The sequence below is a fragment of the Budorcas taxicolor genome, chromosome 25 (assembly GCF_023091745.1).
Source record: "Budorcas taxicolor isolate Tak-1 chromosome 25, Takin1.1, whole genome shotgun sequence".
NCBI classification, from domain to species: Eukaryota; Metazoa; Chordata; class Mammalia; order Artiodactyla; family Bovidae; genus Budorcas; species Budorcas taxicolor.
In genome coordinates this window covers 27315089-27334029 of record NC_068934.1, presented here as the reverse complement: position 1 = coordinate 27334029, position 18941 = coordinate 27315089, and the positions used below count along the sequence as shown (strand labels likewise).

Here is an 18941-nt window from a genome sequence, read left to right as displayed (position 1 = left end):
GAAGGACATATCATATAGAGGAAACGTTTGTTACAGCAAATATTAAAGTTCTCCCAAAACTGACTTATAAAGAGAATACAATTCTAGTCAATATCCAAACATGTTTCCTCTTTTGGTAAAAACTGACAAGCTAATCATAAAATACAAAAAAATCAAAGAATGACTAAGTCTTGAAAAAGAGCAAAGCTGAGGACTTACTCTACTAGAAATGAAAATTTATCAGAAAGTAACATTAGTTTATACAGTGTATTGCTGGCACATGTCCAAATAAACAGACCAACAGAATGCAACAGAGGATCCAGAAACAAGCCACACATGGATAGATGCTTGTTTGTGACAAAATGGCTCTGTACATCACTGAGCAAAGGACAAGCTTTTAAATAAAAGATACAAGGTCAACATAATATCCACATGAAAACAAAAAAGAGAGAGAAAAAAGAACCCTGACCCCTAACTCATACAATTCACAAAAATAAATTTCAGATCAACTGTGATTCTAACTGTGAAAGAAAATACAATAAATCTTCTAGAAAATGACAAAGGCAAATAGCTTGAAGACCTTGGATAATGGAAGACTTTTTAACAGAATAGAAAAAAATACTAACCGTAAAGCAAATTACTAAAAGAGAAAACTATATCAAATTAAGAACAATTATTAATCAAAAGATACCCTCTTGAGGGAAAGCCATAGAACAGAATACTATATTTCTAGAACATCTCAGAAACTGTTTGTACCTAGACCATAGAATGAACTACAGATCAATTTTTTAAAAAAGAAAATCTAATAGAAAAAAATTAGAAAGAGACTTGATCACAAAAGGACATCCAAGTGATCAATAACTATGAAAATGTGCTCAACTTCATTACTTAGGAAAATGTAAATTAAAACCATGATGAGCTAGTACTACACACACCCACAACATTAGTTACAGTTTTAACAGACAAATGCCAAATTTTGGATAAGTAAAGCAGCAACTGGAACCCTGATACAATGCTGGTATGTATTATATTAGCACAGTAACTTGGAAAACTATTTGGTATACCCCCAAAATTTCACAATGATGTCAGTGTGTTTAAATTCTATATTATATAGGCATAGATATGTATGTATATATTCATATATATGTATACACATTTTCATGTCCAAAAAATGCATGTACAAGAATGCAAGAATGTTCACAGAAGTATAATTTTTAGCAACGAAACCAAAGACCATCATCAGTAGAATCAATATATAAATTATGGTATAATCACCCTATGGAATACTATATACCAATGAAAATTATGGCTCCATGAAAAATATGCATGAATCTCAACATATAGCTGAGGGAACTAAGCCAGATACACAGAAACAAAAACATGCTGCATAACTCATTTATTTTCATTCAAAAACAAACAAAAATAATCCACAGTGTTCTTTTATTTCCTCTTTGGAGAGGAAAAAAATCAGTAGAGATTAAAATTAGGATGTGATGGAAATGGATAGAGAAGTCAGAACCATTCTGGTGCTAGACTTGTGTGGTGGTTACACATGTGTGTAACTCCGATAATTCACCCAACTGTATATTTAAAGTTGCATAGTTTCTGTATTATTTTGATTGCAATGTTTATAGTAAAGAAAAAATCTTACTGTTCAGTTTTTGTTTCCATTGTGGTTTAGAGACACCACAAGATAATGATTTCATTGTGTTGTTGATATTATTTAGAAAACTACTTTTTTCTTTTAGTAGGAAGTGAAGATTATATAGGAAAATATTTTCAGTATTAAAACTAAAATACTTGAATCATTCTGTTGTCTGAAAGGAATATGAAGACTGTTATCAGGTGGCACTAGATTGCATGTGACATTATGTGGGTCCAGACACATTAACTCATACCTGTGCCTTAGACAGTGGCTCTTAACTTCTCTAACGACAGTAAATGTATCAGTAACTTCTCCATCTGTGAAGACAAAAAGCTGTAGAAAGAAAACATCCATCAAGTCTCTGAAGTATATTTAAAGACATCAGAACTTGCCCTTGAAAAACCCCAACTATTTCATTTCAAAGACTCATGTCACTTCAGACAGGTCAGTTCAGTCGCTCAGTTGTGTCCAACTCTTTGCAACCCCATGAATCACAGCACGCCAGGCCTCTCTGTCTATCACCAACACCCGGATTCACTCAAACTCATGTCCATCAAGTCAGTGATGCCATCCAGCCATCTCATCCTCTGTCGTCCCCTTCTCCTCCTGACCCTATCCCTCCCAGAATCAGAGTCTTTTCCAATGAGTCAACTCTTCGCATGAGATGGCCACAGTATTGGAGTTTCAGCTTCCACATCAGTCCTTCCAATGAACACCCAGGACTGATCTCCTTTAGGATGGACTGGTTGGATCTCCTTGCAGTTCAAGGGACTCTCAAGAGTCTTCTCCAACACCACAGTTCAAAAGCATCAATTCTTCGGTGCTCAGCCTTCTTCACAGTCCAACTCTCACATCCATACATGACTACTGGAAAAAATATAGCCTTGACTAGACGGACCTTTGTTGGCAAAGTAATGTCTCTGCTTTTCAATATGCTATCTAGGTTGATCACAGCTTTCTTTCCTTCCAGGGAGTAAGCGTCTTTTAATTTCATGGCTGCAGTCACCATCTGCAGTGATTTTGAAGCCCAAAAAAATAAAGTCTGACACTATTTCCACTGTTTCCCCATCTATTTCCCATGAAGTGATGGGACCATATGCCATGATCTTAGTTTTCTAAACGTTGAGCTTTAAGCCAACTTTTTCATTCTCCTCTTTCACTTTCATCAACAGGATTTTTAGTTCCTCTTCACTTTCTGCCATAAGGGTGGTATCATCTGCGTATCTGCAGTTATTGATACTTCTCCCAGCAATCTTGATTCCAGCTTGTGCTTCTTCCAGCCCAGCGTTTCTCATGATGTATTCTGCATATAACTTAAATAAGCAGGGTGACAATATACAGCCTTGACGTACTCCTTTTCCTATTTGGAATGAGTCTGTTGTTCCATGTCCAGTTCTAACTGTTGCTTCCTGACCTGCATATAGGTTTCTCAAGAGGCAGGTTAGGTGGCCTGGTATTCCCATCTCTTTCAGAATTTTCCAGTTTATTGTGATCCACACAGTCAAAGGCTTTGGTATAGTCAATAAAGCAGAAATAGATGTTTTTCTGGAACTCTCTTGCTTTTTCCATGATCCAGCGGATGTTGGCAATTTGATCTCTGGTTCCTCTGTCTTTTCTAAAACCAGCTTGAACATCTGGAAGTTCACGGTTCATGTACTGCTGAAGCCTGGCTTGGAGAATTTTGAGCATTACTTTACTAGTGTGTGAGATGAGTGCAACTGTGTGGTAGTTAGAACATTCTTTGAAATTGCCTTTCTTTGGGATTGGAATGAACACTGACCTTTTCCAGTCCTGTGGCCACTGCTGAGTTTTCCAAATTTGCTGGCATATTGAGTGCAGCACTTTCACAGCATCATCTTTCAGGATTTGAAATAACTCAGCTGGAATTCCATCACCTCCACTAGCTTTGTTCGTAGTGATGCTTTCTAAGGCCCACTTGACTTCACATTCCAGGATGTCTGGCTCTAGGTGAGTGATCACACCATCGTGATTATCTGGGTCTTGAAGATCTTTTTTGTACAGTTCTTCTGTGTATTCTTGCCATCTCTTCTTAATATCTTCTGCTTCTGTTAGGTCCATACTATTTCTGTCCTTTATCAAGCCCATTTTTGCATGAAATGTTCCCTTGGTATCCCTAATTTTCTTGAAGAGATCTCTAGTCTTTCCCATTCTGTTGTTTTCCTCTATTTCTTTGCATTGATCACTGAGGAAGGCTTTCTTATCTCTTCTTGCTATTCTTTGGAACGCTGCATTCAGATGCTTATATCTTTCCTTTTTTCCTTTGCTTTTCACTTCTCTTCTTTTCACAGCTATTTGTAAGGCCTCCTCAGACAGCCATTTTGCTTTTTTGCATTTCTTTTCCATGGGGATGGTCTTCATCCCTGTGTCCTGTACAATGTCACGAACCTCTGTCCATAGTTTATCAGGCACTGTCTATCATATCTAGTCCCTTTAATCTATTTTTCACTTACACTGTATAATCATAAGGGATTTGATTTAGATCATATCTGAATGGTCTAGTGGTTTTCCCCACTTTCTTCAATTTAACTCTGAATTCGGCAATAAGGAGTTCACGATCTAAGCCACGGTCAGCTCCCGGTCTTGTTTCTGCTGACTGAATAGAGCTTCTCCATCTTTGGCTGCAAAGAATATAATCAATCTGATTTCAGTGTTGGCCATCTGGTGATGTCCATGTGTAGAGTCTTCTTTTGTTTTGTTGGAACAGAGTGTTTGTTATAACCAGTGTGTTCTCTTGGCAAAACTTTACTAGCCTTTGCCCTGCTTCATTCTGTACTCTAAGGCCCAATTTGCCTGTTACTCCAGGTCTTTCTTGACTTCCTACTTTTGCATTCCAGTCCCCTATAATGAAAAGGATATGTTTTTTGGGTGTTAGTTCTAAAAGGTCTGGTAGGTCTTCATAGAACCGTTCAATGTCAGCTTTTCAGCATTACTAGTTGGGGCATAGGCTTGGATTACCATGATATTGAATGGTTTGCCTTGGAAATGAACAGAGATCATTCTCTCATTTTTGAGATTGCATCCAAGTACTGCATTTCAGACTCTTTGTTGACCACAATGGCTACTCCATTTCTTCTAAGGGATTCCTGCCCTCAGTAGTAGATATAATGGTCATCTGAGTTAAATTCACCCATTCCAGTCTATTTTAGTTCGCTGATTCCTAGAATGTCGATGTTCACTCTTGCCGTCTCTTGTTTGACCACTTCCAATTTGCCTTGATTCATGGACCTGACATTCCAGGTTCCTATGCAATATTGCTCTTTACAGCATCGGACCTTGCTTCTATCACCAGCCACTACCACAACTGAGTATTGTTTTTGCTTTGGCTCCATCCTTTCATTCTTTCTGGAGTTCTTTCTCCACTGATCTCCAGTAGCATACTGGGCACCTACCAACCTGGGGAGTTCCTCTTTCAGTATCCTATCATTTGGGCTTTTATTACTGTTCATGGGATTCTCAAGGCAAGAATGCTGAAGTGGTTTGCCATTCCCTTCTCCAGTGGACCACATTCTGTCAGACCTCTCCACCATGACGCGCCTGTCTTAGGTGGCCCCACACAGCATGGCTTAGTTTCATTGAGTTAGACAAGGGTGTGATCCATGTGATCAGATTGGCTAGTTTTTCTGTGATTATGGTTTCTGTGATTCAGACAGGTATGAGGTTCCTAAAGTTCACATCTCTCACATGGTCTGATCAGAACCCTGAGAATAGCATCTCCTCTGCTAGTTTCAGGCAAGGCTTCTGTCGCACTTCCCAAAAGAGCTTCCTTCATCCATAGTCCATAGCATGGAGCTAAGGGAGAGGAATTCCATCAAATGCCTCTTGTCTTAGTCTCTTTATTATAGGACATAAAGCTAAATTTGTGTTCTTGTTTAGTCGTTATGTCATGTCCGACTCTTTTGTGACCCCAAGGATTATAGCCAGCCAGGCTCCTCTGTCTACAGGATTTCTCAGGCAAGGATACGGGAGTGGATTGCTAATTCCATCTCCAGGGCATCTTCCTGACCCAGAGATTGAACCCGAGCCTCCTGCATTAGCAGGCGGGTTCTATACCGCTGAGGCTATACCACCAATGATTCTATACCACTTCACCTGGGAAGCCCACGGCTAAATGACTACCACATTTCAACAATCCTGTGATGAAGCCCAGAGCTATGTATTCTTGATCAAGGATTCTATTCCACCCCTTTTTTGAGCTCTGTTCCAATTCTTACCTGCAGGGGGTGGCCTGGGACAGAAGGCTGCTTGTAAATGTGTTGGAGTGGTGTCAAGATTTCCGTACCCCCGAGGTTAGCCCTCATAAGCTTAACTCTTCGCAGTGCCTCCTCCACAGTACTCTGAGCGTACTTCACACTATTCCTGAGAAAAACGAACACTCCGCAGTGAAATGAAGGCTACTGGACATAGCCCAGTATTAAGTCCCTGAATTGTACACAACTTTAACTTGAAATCTCCAAAGCCAAAGTCAATTCTGCAGCAACCCCTTTAACAATCTAGTCCTTTCTTTAAAGTAGCCTTTTTAAAATTTTTATTTATTTTATTTTTTAGTTGATGAAAAATTCCGTTGATGTTGTGTTGGTTTCTGACATCCGACATGAATCAGTCATAGTTTTATATATATATATATATACCCCCTCCCTCTTAACCCTCCCTCCCCCGTCTCCATACCAGCCAGAGTGCCAGGCTGAGCTCCCTGTGTGACACAGAAACTTCCCACTATCTATTTTACACATGATGCTGTATATACCGTCAGTGCTACTTTCTCAATCCAGCCCACCCTCAACTTCCCTCACTGTGTCCACAAGTCTGTTCCCTACTAGGTTCATCAATATCATTTTTCTAGATTCCGTATGTGTCAGTATGTGATACTTGTTTATCTGACTTACTTTACTCTGTATAAGGGAAGAGAGCAGTCACTACAACTGACTCAAATCTGTTCCTTTTCCTGATTAATATTTCATTGTATAAAGTAGCTTTTTGAATTCTCTATGGACTTTCTGGAAACTTACGGAAAGAATGCCTCATAAGTAGATCCAAATTCATAGATGTTGAAATAACAGCCTAGAGGCAAACTCTTCAGAAGCAAAATCAGTGTTTCCTGAAGGAAGACCATGTGAGAAGACAGTGAAAAAGGATCCTCTCAATCACATGACCCTGCTAATCTAACTCAGGAATGGGTCTTCACCCCTTCATTCCCCCAGACCCTTCTGTTCCAAGGCTAACCTCACAGTAGTCATGTTAACTGTAACTCAGATGGGGAACAGACCTATAGCTCCAATGGACCCTAATTTAATCCCCAAGATTCACTCCCACTTGAGCAGGTGACTAGGAAAAGAAAGAAACTGCTTTTACCTTGGCTACATCTATGCGCAGCTGAGATTTCCTCTGCTTACTTATGGGGCTCTGCATGCTTCCTGAGCAGTCCATGAGGAAGATGAATTCTCCACAGGCAATTGATGCCTGAGCTTCTGGGATATTTGGGTAGAAAGTCACCATTGCAGCTGGATCTCCCAACACACCATCTACTCAGAAAGAATAAAGACGTGGTAAGAAAAAGGGAACTCAAGAATCAATTGTAGTGAGTTACCTATGGAGCTAAGAAAACACAAATCTTAAACAGCTTACTCTTTATACGATATCTGCTGGCAAAGAATTTGAGGTGAGTTACAAACATATAAAAGATATAGATGTATTACAGATATGAAAGAGAAGAAAGAGGGTAGAATTTACTATATACAAGCAATATTAAAATACTATATCTGGATGTTAATCGCCTAGCAGTTGGGAGTGAAATACGTCATTAAAATGTCCCAGCATTTGCCAGAGGAATCAAGCTAATTTATTTGATATCTTCACATCAAATCAAAGGGAAATTTATTTACATGGGGTCTTAATTCTAATTTTTCTAAATAACTTTTTTATTTATTTTTGGCTGTGATGGGTCTTGGCTGCTGCACGTGGGCTTTCTCTAGTTGTGGTGCATGGGCTTATTGCAGTGGCTTCTCTTGTTGCCCAGCATGGGCTCTAGGGTGTACAGGCCCAGTAGCTGCAGTTTCCAGGCTCCAAAGCACAAGGTCAATAGCTGTGGCACATGGGCTTAGTTGCTTTGTGGCTTGTAGGATCTTCCTGGACCAGGGATCAAACTGGTATCTTCTACACTGGCAGGTCGATTCTTTCACTGAGCCACCAGGGAAAAGAAACTGTTAGTCGCTGAGCTCTGTCTGACTCTTTGCAACCCCATGGACTGTAACCTGCCAGGCTTCTCTGTCCGTGGAATTCTCCAGGCAAGAATACTGGTGTGGGTTGTCATTTCCTTCTCCAGGGGATCTTCCCAACCAGGAATCGAACCCAGGTCTCCTGGCATTGCAGGCAGAGTCTTTACCATCTGAGCCCCCAGGAAAGCCTGTCCTTAATTCTTAATTACAGCTTTGAAAAAAAAAACAATGATGACTGTGTTGAAATTTTTATGCTGACAATTTACAAGAGCTGAGAGTGTAATGAGTGTCATACAGGACAAGGAAATCCATCTGTGCTTCATTTGGGTACAAAGCACTTACGATACTCTTCAGAACAAAGAAAGAGAAGTACTTAAATGCGTGTTGCACTCTAACACTAGCATCATCCAAATAATGGTATGGAAGAGATCATGGGCATCTAGCCTATGTTACCAAGTTGCAAAAGCCAGAGCTGTGATTCTATTTTGAGGAACAAGTGAAAACAGATACAGGAGATGAACTAAGAATGGCTGGGTTATACCAACTCTAGCTTTACTGTTCAGAGAATATAAAAAGACACAGAATTAAATTCCAGTATCCCATTTTTATAAAGTGATTCTAGGATTACAGCTTTAAATTATCAGTACCCCTGGGATTCAGAATGATAACAAGATCTGGTTCAGTTTAACCTCTTACCTCTGAGATATCTCAATAACCAAAATGGCTTCCAAATAAAATGGGTGTGGCTCTGCAAATATTTGATAGAGCACTGATTCAAAAATAATTTTTATACAATCCAGGATCTCTGGATATAAAGGAGTAGCTTTTTTTTTTTTTAATGAGCAAGGTAGATAACTTTCCATTCTGAGAGACAACTCATTACAGAGGGACTACCACTGTGCTAAGAGGTCAGAGAGGTTGCCACAACAGTGAAATGAGTCCATATATAACTTTAGAACAATGCCAGACACATAGGAAATACTATATATGTGTCATTTACCATTATTCTTTTGTCATGACTCAAATTATTTTCATCTCCAGAGTCTCCACTTGCTCTTTTTTAAATGAGGCATTTCAAACCCTAGCTCCTCTGCTTGCTAGCCTGTTTCCTGTGAAATCAAAGTAGTAATACCTGCCTCAAGATTATTTTAAGAAACAGAAGTAGATGGATGTAGGAAACAAACTTATATCTACCAGGGGATAAGGTGGGGGAGATGGATAAACTGGGAGACTGGGATTGACACCTACACACTACCATATGTAAAATAGACAGCCAGTAAGAACCTGCTGTACACAGGGAAATGTACTCAGTACTCTGTAATGGCCTACATGGGAGAAGAATCTAAAAAAGAGTGGCTATATGTACTTGTGTAACTGACTCACTGTGCTGTATACCTGAAACACAACATTGTAAATCAATGATAGGCCAATAAAATTTTTTTTAAATATTATTTTAAGAGTTAAGTGAGGGAAGTCTGATACAGTACCCTTGAGAAACTCAGTCTGTGGCTCAACTTAAATTAAGAATTGTTTTATAAAATTATTTATAAATTGTTTTATGTGATTATTTTTATTAAATTATATATACCATTTTTTAATATCATTTTTTTAATATGGAAAGTACAGTCTAAGTTTTTGAGAAACACACTATGCATTTCTCTCATGTAGTGGTATGCTTCATTTGGTCGAACTACAAACTGTTTTCGTGAATCAAGCAGTCAGCTGTCATCTGCTTCTTTGTATGGATGGAAATAGCAAGTCATCTTAATCAAATACATGATCTAGAAAGCAAGATGTGAATGACCCTGCTGGACGGGATTCTCTAGATTTGTAAGGGGTCGCCTGAAGTCCTCCTAAGGCTAATAGAGCTTGCAAGAAGAGGGCTTGACATCTCAATCCTTACCACTTGAGATTCAACACATAGAACTTTCTCCAGAGGATTAAAGTAACTGAGTAAAGACCAGGTCCAGCTTCCCAGGTGGCTCATTGCTAAAGAATCTCTCTGCCAACATAGGAGTCATGGGTGGGTTCAATCCCTGGGTCAGGAAGATAGCTTGGAGAAGGAAATGAATTTCCCAGTATTCTTGCCTGGGAAATTCCATGAACAGAGGAGCCTGGCGGGCTACAGTCTCTGGGGTTAAAAAGAGTCAGACACAACTGAGCATATGAACACACACATACTCACACGAAGACCAGGTCACTGTTGCAGGAGAATTTCAGGGGCACTTGAGGGGGAACTCCCCAAAAGGAAAGGACAAAGCCAGGCAACTAATGTACAAAGACAAAGCATGGGGCTTCCTGGAAGAGGAGCTGTTATAGACCTCTTTGAGGTCCCTGCAATCCAGTGGCCTGACAGCCCAAAAAGGCCCCACAGAACAAGAGATGGATATGGGTTATACCAGTTATAATTATAAGGAAACTACACATATATTAAGAAAAATTTAGAAAATAAGATAAATTGCTATTAATATTTTTTAAAGTTTTTTTTTTTGATGTGGACCATTTTAAAGACTTTACTGAATTTGTTACAACATAAATTCTGTTTCATATTTCTGTTTTGGGGGCACAAGGCATGTAGGATCTTAGCTCCCTTACTAGGGGTCATACCCACACCCCCTACATTGGAAGGCAAAGTCTTAATCACTAGACCACCAAGGAATTCCCCCCAAAAAGACACATTAAAGAAATTACAATAATAATTTGTATATAATATATTATAATATAATAATAATAAGCTAAGCAGTAAGAAAGTAAACATAGTCTCAGAATTAAGTAACTAGGACAAGATGAAAAATATCTGCAGATGGATAGTGATGATGGTTGAACAGCAAGGTGAATGTATGCAAGGCAATGGGATTTTATACAGAGATGTTATGGGAAGGGAGGTGGGAGGGGGGTTCATGTTTGGGAACACATGTAAGAATTAAAGATTTTAAAATTAAAAAAAATAAAAAATAAAATAAAATAAAAGACATGGTTTCCAAGACAAAAAAAAAGTTACAAGGGTAAAGTTGATGTATATAAATTTACTACACACACAAAAAAAGAATTCCAGGTAAGATTACGTGAAGGTATATGAATCAAGACCAACAGAAATTGTTAGATTTAAAAAGTAAACTTACTTTGAAACTAATCACAGTTACTTCTTGCATACTTTCTCTGTTTTAAAGTGGTTTTTCCCCATGCATAGATTATTTTCTAGTGGTAATCTACTTCTACAACTCATTTTTACCTTAACAATCTTTGGAAAACTTTTTCCCATATTATTTCAATCTGTTAATGTATATTATTTTAGTAGTTACATGGTAACTCATCAAATATACCTAGCATAGTGAATTTAACCACTGTAAGACATTTTGATTGCTTACTGGTCTTTGATATGATTAAATTAAAAGAGAAGAGAACTTTTCAATCCATATTTTTACTTATATTTAGATTCATTTTCATTTGTAAGATTCCCAAACCTAGAATTACTAAAATAAACATTTATTTTGACACATGTAGCCACATTTCCCCTCAAAAGCTTGATACCAAATTATTTTGGTTCAGGCAATCTCTGAGTACCAAATTCACCACACCTTTTAAAGCATGATTTGGAAATCTCTGATAACTTGAAAAATGAAAACGTCACATTATTAGTTTTATTTTTATTTGCCTTTGTAGAGACTGATCATTGTCACATGTTTGTAAACTAGTGTTTCCTCTGGTGAATTATTTGCTCATGTCCTTGGTTCAATTATCTACTGATGCACTTAGATTTGCCTAAAAGATATAACCACAAGATATTCATTGAACTTAACCATTTCTTTCACATCATAATGTAAGCTGTTTCAATGTTTCACCTACTCCTGGATAGAAGGAAATAAAACTGAGGATAATTTGAAGATAATTCCAAATCAGAAAGTTACTCCTCAGGAGGTAACCACAGAGGGAGAAAGACAATACCTGACTTTGTGGTAGCTTCTCCCATCTCCACGACTACACTAGGGGTGTGCACTGCTCTGTAGTAAATCAGGAATTCCACATCCCTGTCAAACTTGTGTCCATCGGCCAAGGAAACCTGAATTGGGAACAGACAAAGATGCCATGTTAGAACTATCGCTGCCTTTGCCCTGCCTTTAGATAGAGCTGAGGGCTACAGGCTTCTTCCATGAAGGAGAACAGCCAAGACCAGGAACAAGAACAGAGAGGAGGCTTGGGAAATTAAAGGTGGGGGGGTGAGGAGGGAGCACAGTGTGATCCCCTCTGGGTTAATAAGAAAAAATAAGGAGGAAGAATTGAGTGAGGACCAAGGTCAAGATCTAAAGGAAAAGGGTACCAGCAATGATAATGCTCTCCTGTGAATTACCTGAGCAGAAGTCTTGTTATCTCCAAGGTACTCAATAGGACTCAAGGAGCAGTTGGATTGAATCCTGTCAATACCATGCTGGGAGCTGATGGTCACCACCATGCTGATTGTGTAGGGCAGGTCCTCCAAAGAGACTACAGGAGTCTTCATATTAAGGCAACTGTCCTCAGAACATCCTACAAAAAGTTATTTTAGTTCTATGTTCCCTTCCCACTCTTTCTAGCACCCTACAGCCTTGAAGGGGTTTCCCCAATTACGTCAACTCCCCCAGGAGTATTTGGAGGGAGAGGAGACTGACCAGAGAGTTGGTACCGAGGATTCAGGACAGCAGGGAGCACGTAGCGCAGAGCCCCGTCTGCTTCCAGAGGCAGCTCCTGCACGTACTTCAGGGTGAGCTCCGCCTGCGACCCGGGGAGGAGGTTCCCCACGTTACAACAGAACACATCCCTGGAGCACATGTCCTCCTCTAACAGGAAGGCTTGGTGGCCCCGGATGATGGCATTCTCATAGTTGGTATGTGCCTGAGGACAGAGAAGGAAAGCCGACACAGTCGGTGGAGGTACACAGGGTACAGAAAACAAAGACTAGCAGGGAGAAACGGTGGCTGGTATTGCCAAGTTCACACCCGCACTTTATTTTTAAATTGTATTATTTGCTTTTATTTTTGGTTTCAGTGGGTCTCTGTTGCCTGCTCGGGCTTTCTCTAATTGTGGTGAGCAGGGACTACTCTTCACTGAGGTGCTTGGGCTTCTCAGTGTGGTGGCTCCTCTTGTTGTGGAGCACAGGCTCGCATGTGGCCTTCCGCACTTGCATCTTGTGGGCTTAGTTGCCCCGTGGCGTGTGGAATCTTCCCAGACCAGGGATTGAACCCATGACCGTGCATTGGCAAGCAGATTGTTATCCACTGTGCCACCAGGGAAGTCCCCACAGCTGTACCTTAAGTGACTCTGATTGACTTTCCCTCCAAATGATTTTAGGAAATTAGCAGTTAGAGGGGAATAAAGGAAAGAGCATTCAACATCAGCGTATTTTGTGAAGTTGCATTTGCTGGAGATCCTGAAGAGTATGCATTAGGGAAAGGAGAAAGGAGGTAATGTACTCATCCACAGTACCGTCATCTTGTCCTGTAATTCTGCTTTAATATTCTTTCCATCCACCATGGCCTCGAAGCTGTAGACAGCTGAGTCTTCATCCATGGGGAATATAAAGAAAGCCTCCAAGGGAACTTCCTCCTCATTCTTGTAGTTTAAGGTTGCAGACACACCAGCCACAAACTCACAGAAGGACAAGGTCACAGAGATGCTCTTCAGTGGCACTGGAGACAGACCAGAGTCCAAGAGTTCAACAAAATGTAACTGAATACCTCCTATAGGCCAGGTTAGGTATGAAGGCAAGTAAGAGTTATGAGTCAGACTTACCTGGCTTCTCCTGGGGGGTTAGGAGACCTCCTGGGTACACCATGGTGACACAGGGTTACTGTGGAGAAAACACATGATGAACAGAGTAACATGCTGGGAGCTATTCACTCAGAAAATTAAAGTGAAAGTCACTCAGTCGTTTTTGACTCTTTGTGACTCTTTGTGACTATATAATCCATGGAATTCTCCAGGCCAGAATACTGGAGTGGATAGCTGTTCTCTTCTCCAGGGGATCTTCCCAATCCAGGGATCAAACCCAGGTCTCCTGCATTGCAGGCTGATTCTTTACCAGATGAGCCACCAGAGAAGCCCAATCACTCAAGTACCAGCGTTTTATTTGCTTCTCTCTGGCATAATGGTGGAGGAAGGAACCTAGAAAAAAAGACTGGATAGGTGAAAAAGTTGCTAATAGTAAGAAAAAAGTCAGTTGCACAGTTGTGTCTGACTTTTTGTGATCCCATGGACTGTAGTCCACCAGGCTGCTCTATCTATGAACCCTTCAGGCAACCCCTTCTGGAGTGGGTTGCCATTCCCTTCTCCAGGGGATCTTCCTGAGCCAGGGATGGAACTCAGGTCTTCTGCATTGCAGGCTGATTATCTACCATCTAAGCCACTGGAGAAAACCCGGTAGTAAGGCTCCTTCTAAATGCCAGACCCAGGTGGGGAACCTGCAAGGTTCAGTAAGTATATACTAAATAGGAAATCTCTGAAAAACCCTGAGGTTTGTTCAAAGGCTGGCTCCAGTTTTTTCAAAAGCATATTTAATACACCACTTGTTACATATATTGAATCAGTGTAATTAGTTTAACTCCTCTGAATCTCAGTATTCTCTTGCTAAAATGAAAACCATAATAGCTGTATATCATATATGCATATATGAATTAGTACATGTGAAGTTCCTAGAACAGTGCCTGACTTATAGGAAACAGTTAAGCAATGTTAATAGACATAAGTATTGTTCCTATTATTCCTTTTACTATTATTAAATAGACCTCTGGTGTCACTTTGATCATGCTATTCAGACAAGTAGGAAGCTGCCAAATTCAAAATGGACCCCCTTACAATTTGGAGCAATTATCTTGTAGCTTTTCTTTTGTGGTTCATAATTGAAACTGCTGATGGATTCTCCTGTTGAAGATATATTTATATATGTGTGTGTGGTTTGTACACATGTATGTGTCCAGCGCTTTGGACTGTAGCCTGCCAGGCTCCTCTGTCCATGGAATTTTCCAAGCAAGAATACTGGAGTGGGTTGCTATTTCCTTCTCCAGGGGATCTTCCCCACCCAAGGATCAAACCCTTGTCTCCTGCATCTCCTGCAATGATAGGGTGAGCCTTTACAACTGAGCCACCTGGGAATCACCTATTTGCACTGTGTGTGTGTGTGTGTATATATATATGTATGTATGTATGTATATTACATGCTACATGTAGCATGTCCTCTATTTTAAATCAGGCCATTCTAAACATATCTTCCAAGTTTTACTATAACCCTAGACAACCATTTCATGTGACATATTAACAAAGAAATCAATGTATGTACATATACTGTGATTTACATTATAATTCCTTTATGCAGAGAAGTAATAGGTGGAGCTGGTCCTACCCATTGAAGATGCCCTGGGACTTTTCTGAACCCAAGCATTTGTGAGATTGCCTCTAAGTATTCCAGACCATCTATGCTCATCCCAGTCACCATTTAAGGTATATCACACACTACCCACACTCCAGAGCAAAGTCCAGGTTGCTCCTCCAGATGATGGCAATCCTGTTTCTTATCGCGGTGCCCCTCCTCACAAATCAGAGCCAGTAAAACAGGCTCTTCCTTCCGTGTCTGTTTTTATTTTTAGCAACTGAGTAAAACCTGAGTGTGGTAAAATGGCACACTATCTGACAGAGAAAGAGCACAGTACCAGCTGTAGGGGAGGAGAGGTTTCCATGCAGACTCCTAACTGGGCTAAATTTCCTGCTAGAACAGGCTGGAGCTGGGGACAGGAAGAATTGCTAACCACACCAGCAGGGCGCTTAAAGCAGGAGGAGGACACCGACCGGGTACAACAGCTGAAGAAACTGCGTCACATGTCAGGCCACCCATGCTCCAAAATTAGGTAATACTCACCTAGGGTGGTTTTCAGATGGGGTGAGAGAAGCAGAGGGACGTCTCCTATAAAGAAACAACCCTATTTATTTCCTGATTATGACCCCAGAACAAATCCCTCTTTGCCAGTCATTTGATTTCCTGCACCCTCTCCCCTACCCTTTTCAAACAAATGATGCTGCGTCAGAATTAGTTCTTCCTTCAAGAAGGCACTTCAGAAATGCAGCCAGCAACAGGTAGGCAGACTGGCCACAGCGGCTGGCCAAGGTCAAAGCCTTGAATCCCAGGCAGCAGGGAGAGCAGAAGATGGCTCACTGAGCCGGGGGCGGGGGGCCTCAGGGCTAGGCTGACCCTCAGGAATGCAGGCGCCCGGCAGAGCGGGGGCGGGAAGGAGCAGCTGGCGGTGGCGCAATGGGTCACACCCCTGCAGCCTGCTGCAGGGCAGAAGTGGAGAACCCGGAATCCAGAGGAGTGGGTGAAAGCGGGACTCCTCTAGAAACGGAAAGTGACTGAGTCTTTATTCAGTCCTAAAATTTCAGCATCCAAATACTAACGGAAGGGATCTGAGTCAGTCCTCAATTTCTATATAGAAACCTTTAGAGGCTGCAATCCGACTGGGGAGGGGGTTGGGGGTCGGGGGTGGCGGGCTTTGGAGAGAGAAGGCTTGAAGCTCCATTTCCCCAGCATAAAATCACATAAAATTGAGAAACATCAAGTGTCCACAGGAAACAAAGGAAGGAAGAAAGAACGAGAGAAGTTGATCAAAAGTAAAATGAATTAAGAGAAGTGAAGTAGAAAGAGGGGTCTTGGGATTATCCGGAGATGGCTACACCCCCCTTTCACATTCAGCAAGATTCCCCTGACCCACCAAACCCGCAGATACCCTCTGGGCATCGCACTCCAGGACTGAGGTCCCTACCCTGAGCTTACAGTTAAAACGAGCCCCGAAAGATTTAAAGACGGGGAAGGGGAGTTGTAAGAGGCAGGTCTCAATCCTCAGGAGCAAAGGGTGCCATTCAGCGCCGGCGCGGGCACCCTACTCACTTACCTCCAGCTGTTCCCAGCACTCTGCGTCGCTGCAGGCAGAAAACAGGGGCAGACAGAATTTCCAGAAAGCCACGCCCCCTCTTAGGGACCGGATGTAAGGTAGTGACTACGTGACTAAGGGATCGACGGAAAATTCTTACACAGAATATTGAAAATTTCACTTCTCTCTGGTTCAAGTCCTCAACCCTGGAACGTTTTTGTCTTTGTTTTTGTTTTCCTTTGTCTTGTCTCAGTTAAGGAACAAACAGGAGAGGCAAAGGGAAGGGATTTTTTTTTTTTTTTAATGAAAACACTGTAAGAAACTACATTAACATCAAAAATTACGTGTTTTTGTAATAGACTGAATTAGCGTTTCTTCATTCTTACTGTGCTAGACCCCAAACTCTATTGGCTTTATATCATTGATTCATTTTTCATTTGAGTCGTTTGTTCCAAGATTGTATCCCTTCCTACAATATGTGAGGAAAATGAGGAGCCAAGGAAAGGCACCCACAGACCAAGTCTTCCAGTCATGAGTCACTTGTGGGTTTTTCATTCCGGCTATAAAATCAAATGATGGGGGCTAACAGTGCAAATAACTGAGAATATTTGTGCTCATTCAGGCCTTAGGTGCATTTTGGAATTCAAAATCAGTTTAGCAATTTAAAAGCTACGTTTTTAAGCATTTCCATGAATTACATACTACTATTAAAACTATGAGAATTGAAAGTATTTTTTCAAAAGTAAAGTTTAGGGGAAAGCGGAATCTACACCTTCCCCGCCAGAACTGCAGGAGACAATCTTTCTAGACAAGGCAGTTGAGGAGCAGGGAGCGATTTGAAGTGGGGGTTGACTTGGCGTGCACTGCGCCCCTCGGGAACATTATTGCGCGTGGAACGGCTGCTTTTGGAAGGCTATTGCCCAAAAGAAAAGATGTTTGGTTTTCACAAGCCAAAGATGTACCGAAGTATAGAGGGCTGCTGAGCTAAATCCTCCAGTTCTCGATTCACTGACAGTAAACGCTATGAAAAGGATTACCAGAGCTGTTTTGGGTTACATGAGACTCGTTCAGGAGATATCTGTAATGCCTGTGTCCTGCTTGTGAAAAGATGGAAGAAATTGCCAGCAGGATCAAAAAAAAAAAAAAACTGGAATTATGTGGTAGACGCAAGGGCAGGACCCAGTCTAAAGACTACACTGAAACCAAAGACAGTGAAAACTCTATCTAGAAACAGAATAAAAAGTAACCAGATCAGTAAACTGCAGAAGGAATTTAAACGCCACAATTCTGATGCTCACAGTACAACCTCAAGTGCCTCTCCAGCTCAGTCTCCCTGTTACAGTAACCACTCAGATGATGGCTCAGATACAGAGATGGCTTCTGGCTCCAACAGAACGCCAGTGTTTTCCTTTTTAGATCTCACATACTGGAAAAGACAGAAAATATGCTGTGGCATTATCTATAAGGGCCGTTTTGGGGAAGTCCTCATCAACACACATCTATTCAAGCCTTGCTGCAGCAATAAGAAAGCAGCTGCTGAGAAGCCGGAGGAGCAGAGGCCAGAGCCTCTGCCTATCTCCACTCAGGAGTGGTGACTAAGCTTTATGTAGAAGGGGAGCAAAAACATTTAAATTTTGGAAAACAAAGCAACAAAATGACCCTCCTATTTTTAATTTGGATACCTGCTATTCTGCCAAAAGATGGATTTGTAAAATACTTTTGAATGGGTTATTTTTCCTCCAGTTCCACAAGAGTTTGTGAAGCCAGTGAAACTTACTAAGAGATAAAAAAGAAGTGTACATAATATTTAAGATGCTGAGTATTTCAAAGGAAAGCTGAATGCTGCTGTAAAGTGCTCTTTAAGTCTTTTTTAAAAATCCCCTTCTAATGAATGAAACTAGGGGAATTTTCAGGGGACAGAGATGGGATTTGTTGTATGATAAACGTATGTTGTTTTAGTCTTTCTATTTTGAGAAGCAGTGGTTGGGGCATTTTTTAAGATGGCTGGCTACACTTGTTTTCCTTCATTATAATAAATTTGTCATAACTCAGTAAACATGGACTTGCCCCTAGAGATAGTTGTTAATAACTGAAATATTAAGGTCTTCCCAAGGTTCTGGTGATTCAAACCTGTACTACTGAATATTAAACAGGACAGGCAGCTCTCTGGTGTGAATATCTTGAAGGAGTAAT

At 40.8% G+C, this 18941-nt stretch overlaps 1 protein-coding gene and 1 pseudogene across 1 annotated transcript in view; one reads left to right on the top strand and one right to left on the bottom strand.

Annotated features, from left to right (window-relative positions):
* The window catches only part of VWA5A (von Willebrand factor A domain containing 5A), a 29679-nt gene extending 12886 nt beyond the window's left edge, over positions 1–16793 (bottom strand). Inside the window, exons 1-11 of the mRNA XM_052661835.1 lie at positions 16770–16793; positions 15743–15787; positions 13624–13681; positions 13318–13520; positions 12504–12726; positions 12206–12381; positions 11803–11917; positions 6995–7164; positions 6652–6740; positions 5857–6001; positions 1878–1957 (exon numbers count right to left, since the gene is read on the bottom strand). Coding sequence (XP_052517795.1) covers positions 1878–1957; positions 5857–6001; positions 6652–6740; positions 6995–7164; positions 11803–11917; positions 12206–12381; positions 12504–12726; positions 13318–13520; positions 13624–13666 — 1244 coding nt within the window. The 5' untranslated portion in view covers positions 13667–13681; positions 15743–15787; positions 16770–16793. The remainder of the gene's footprint in view (positions 1–1877; positions 1958–5856; positions 6002–6651; positions 6741–6994; positions 7165–11802; positions 11918–12205; positions 12382–12503; positions 12727–13317; positions 13521–13623; positions 13682–15742; positions 15788–16769) is intronic.
* Positions 16794–17674: 881 nt separating this feature from the next.
* Positions 17675–18343, top strand: LOC128069180 (SIN3-HDAC complex-associated factor-like; annotated as a pseudogene).
* The last annotated feature ends 598 nt before the right edge of the window (positions 18344–18941 follow it).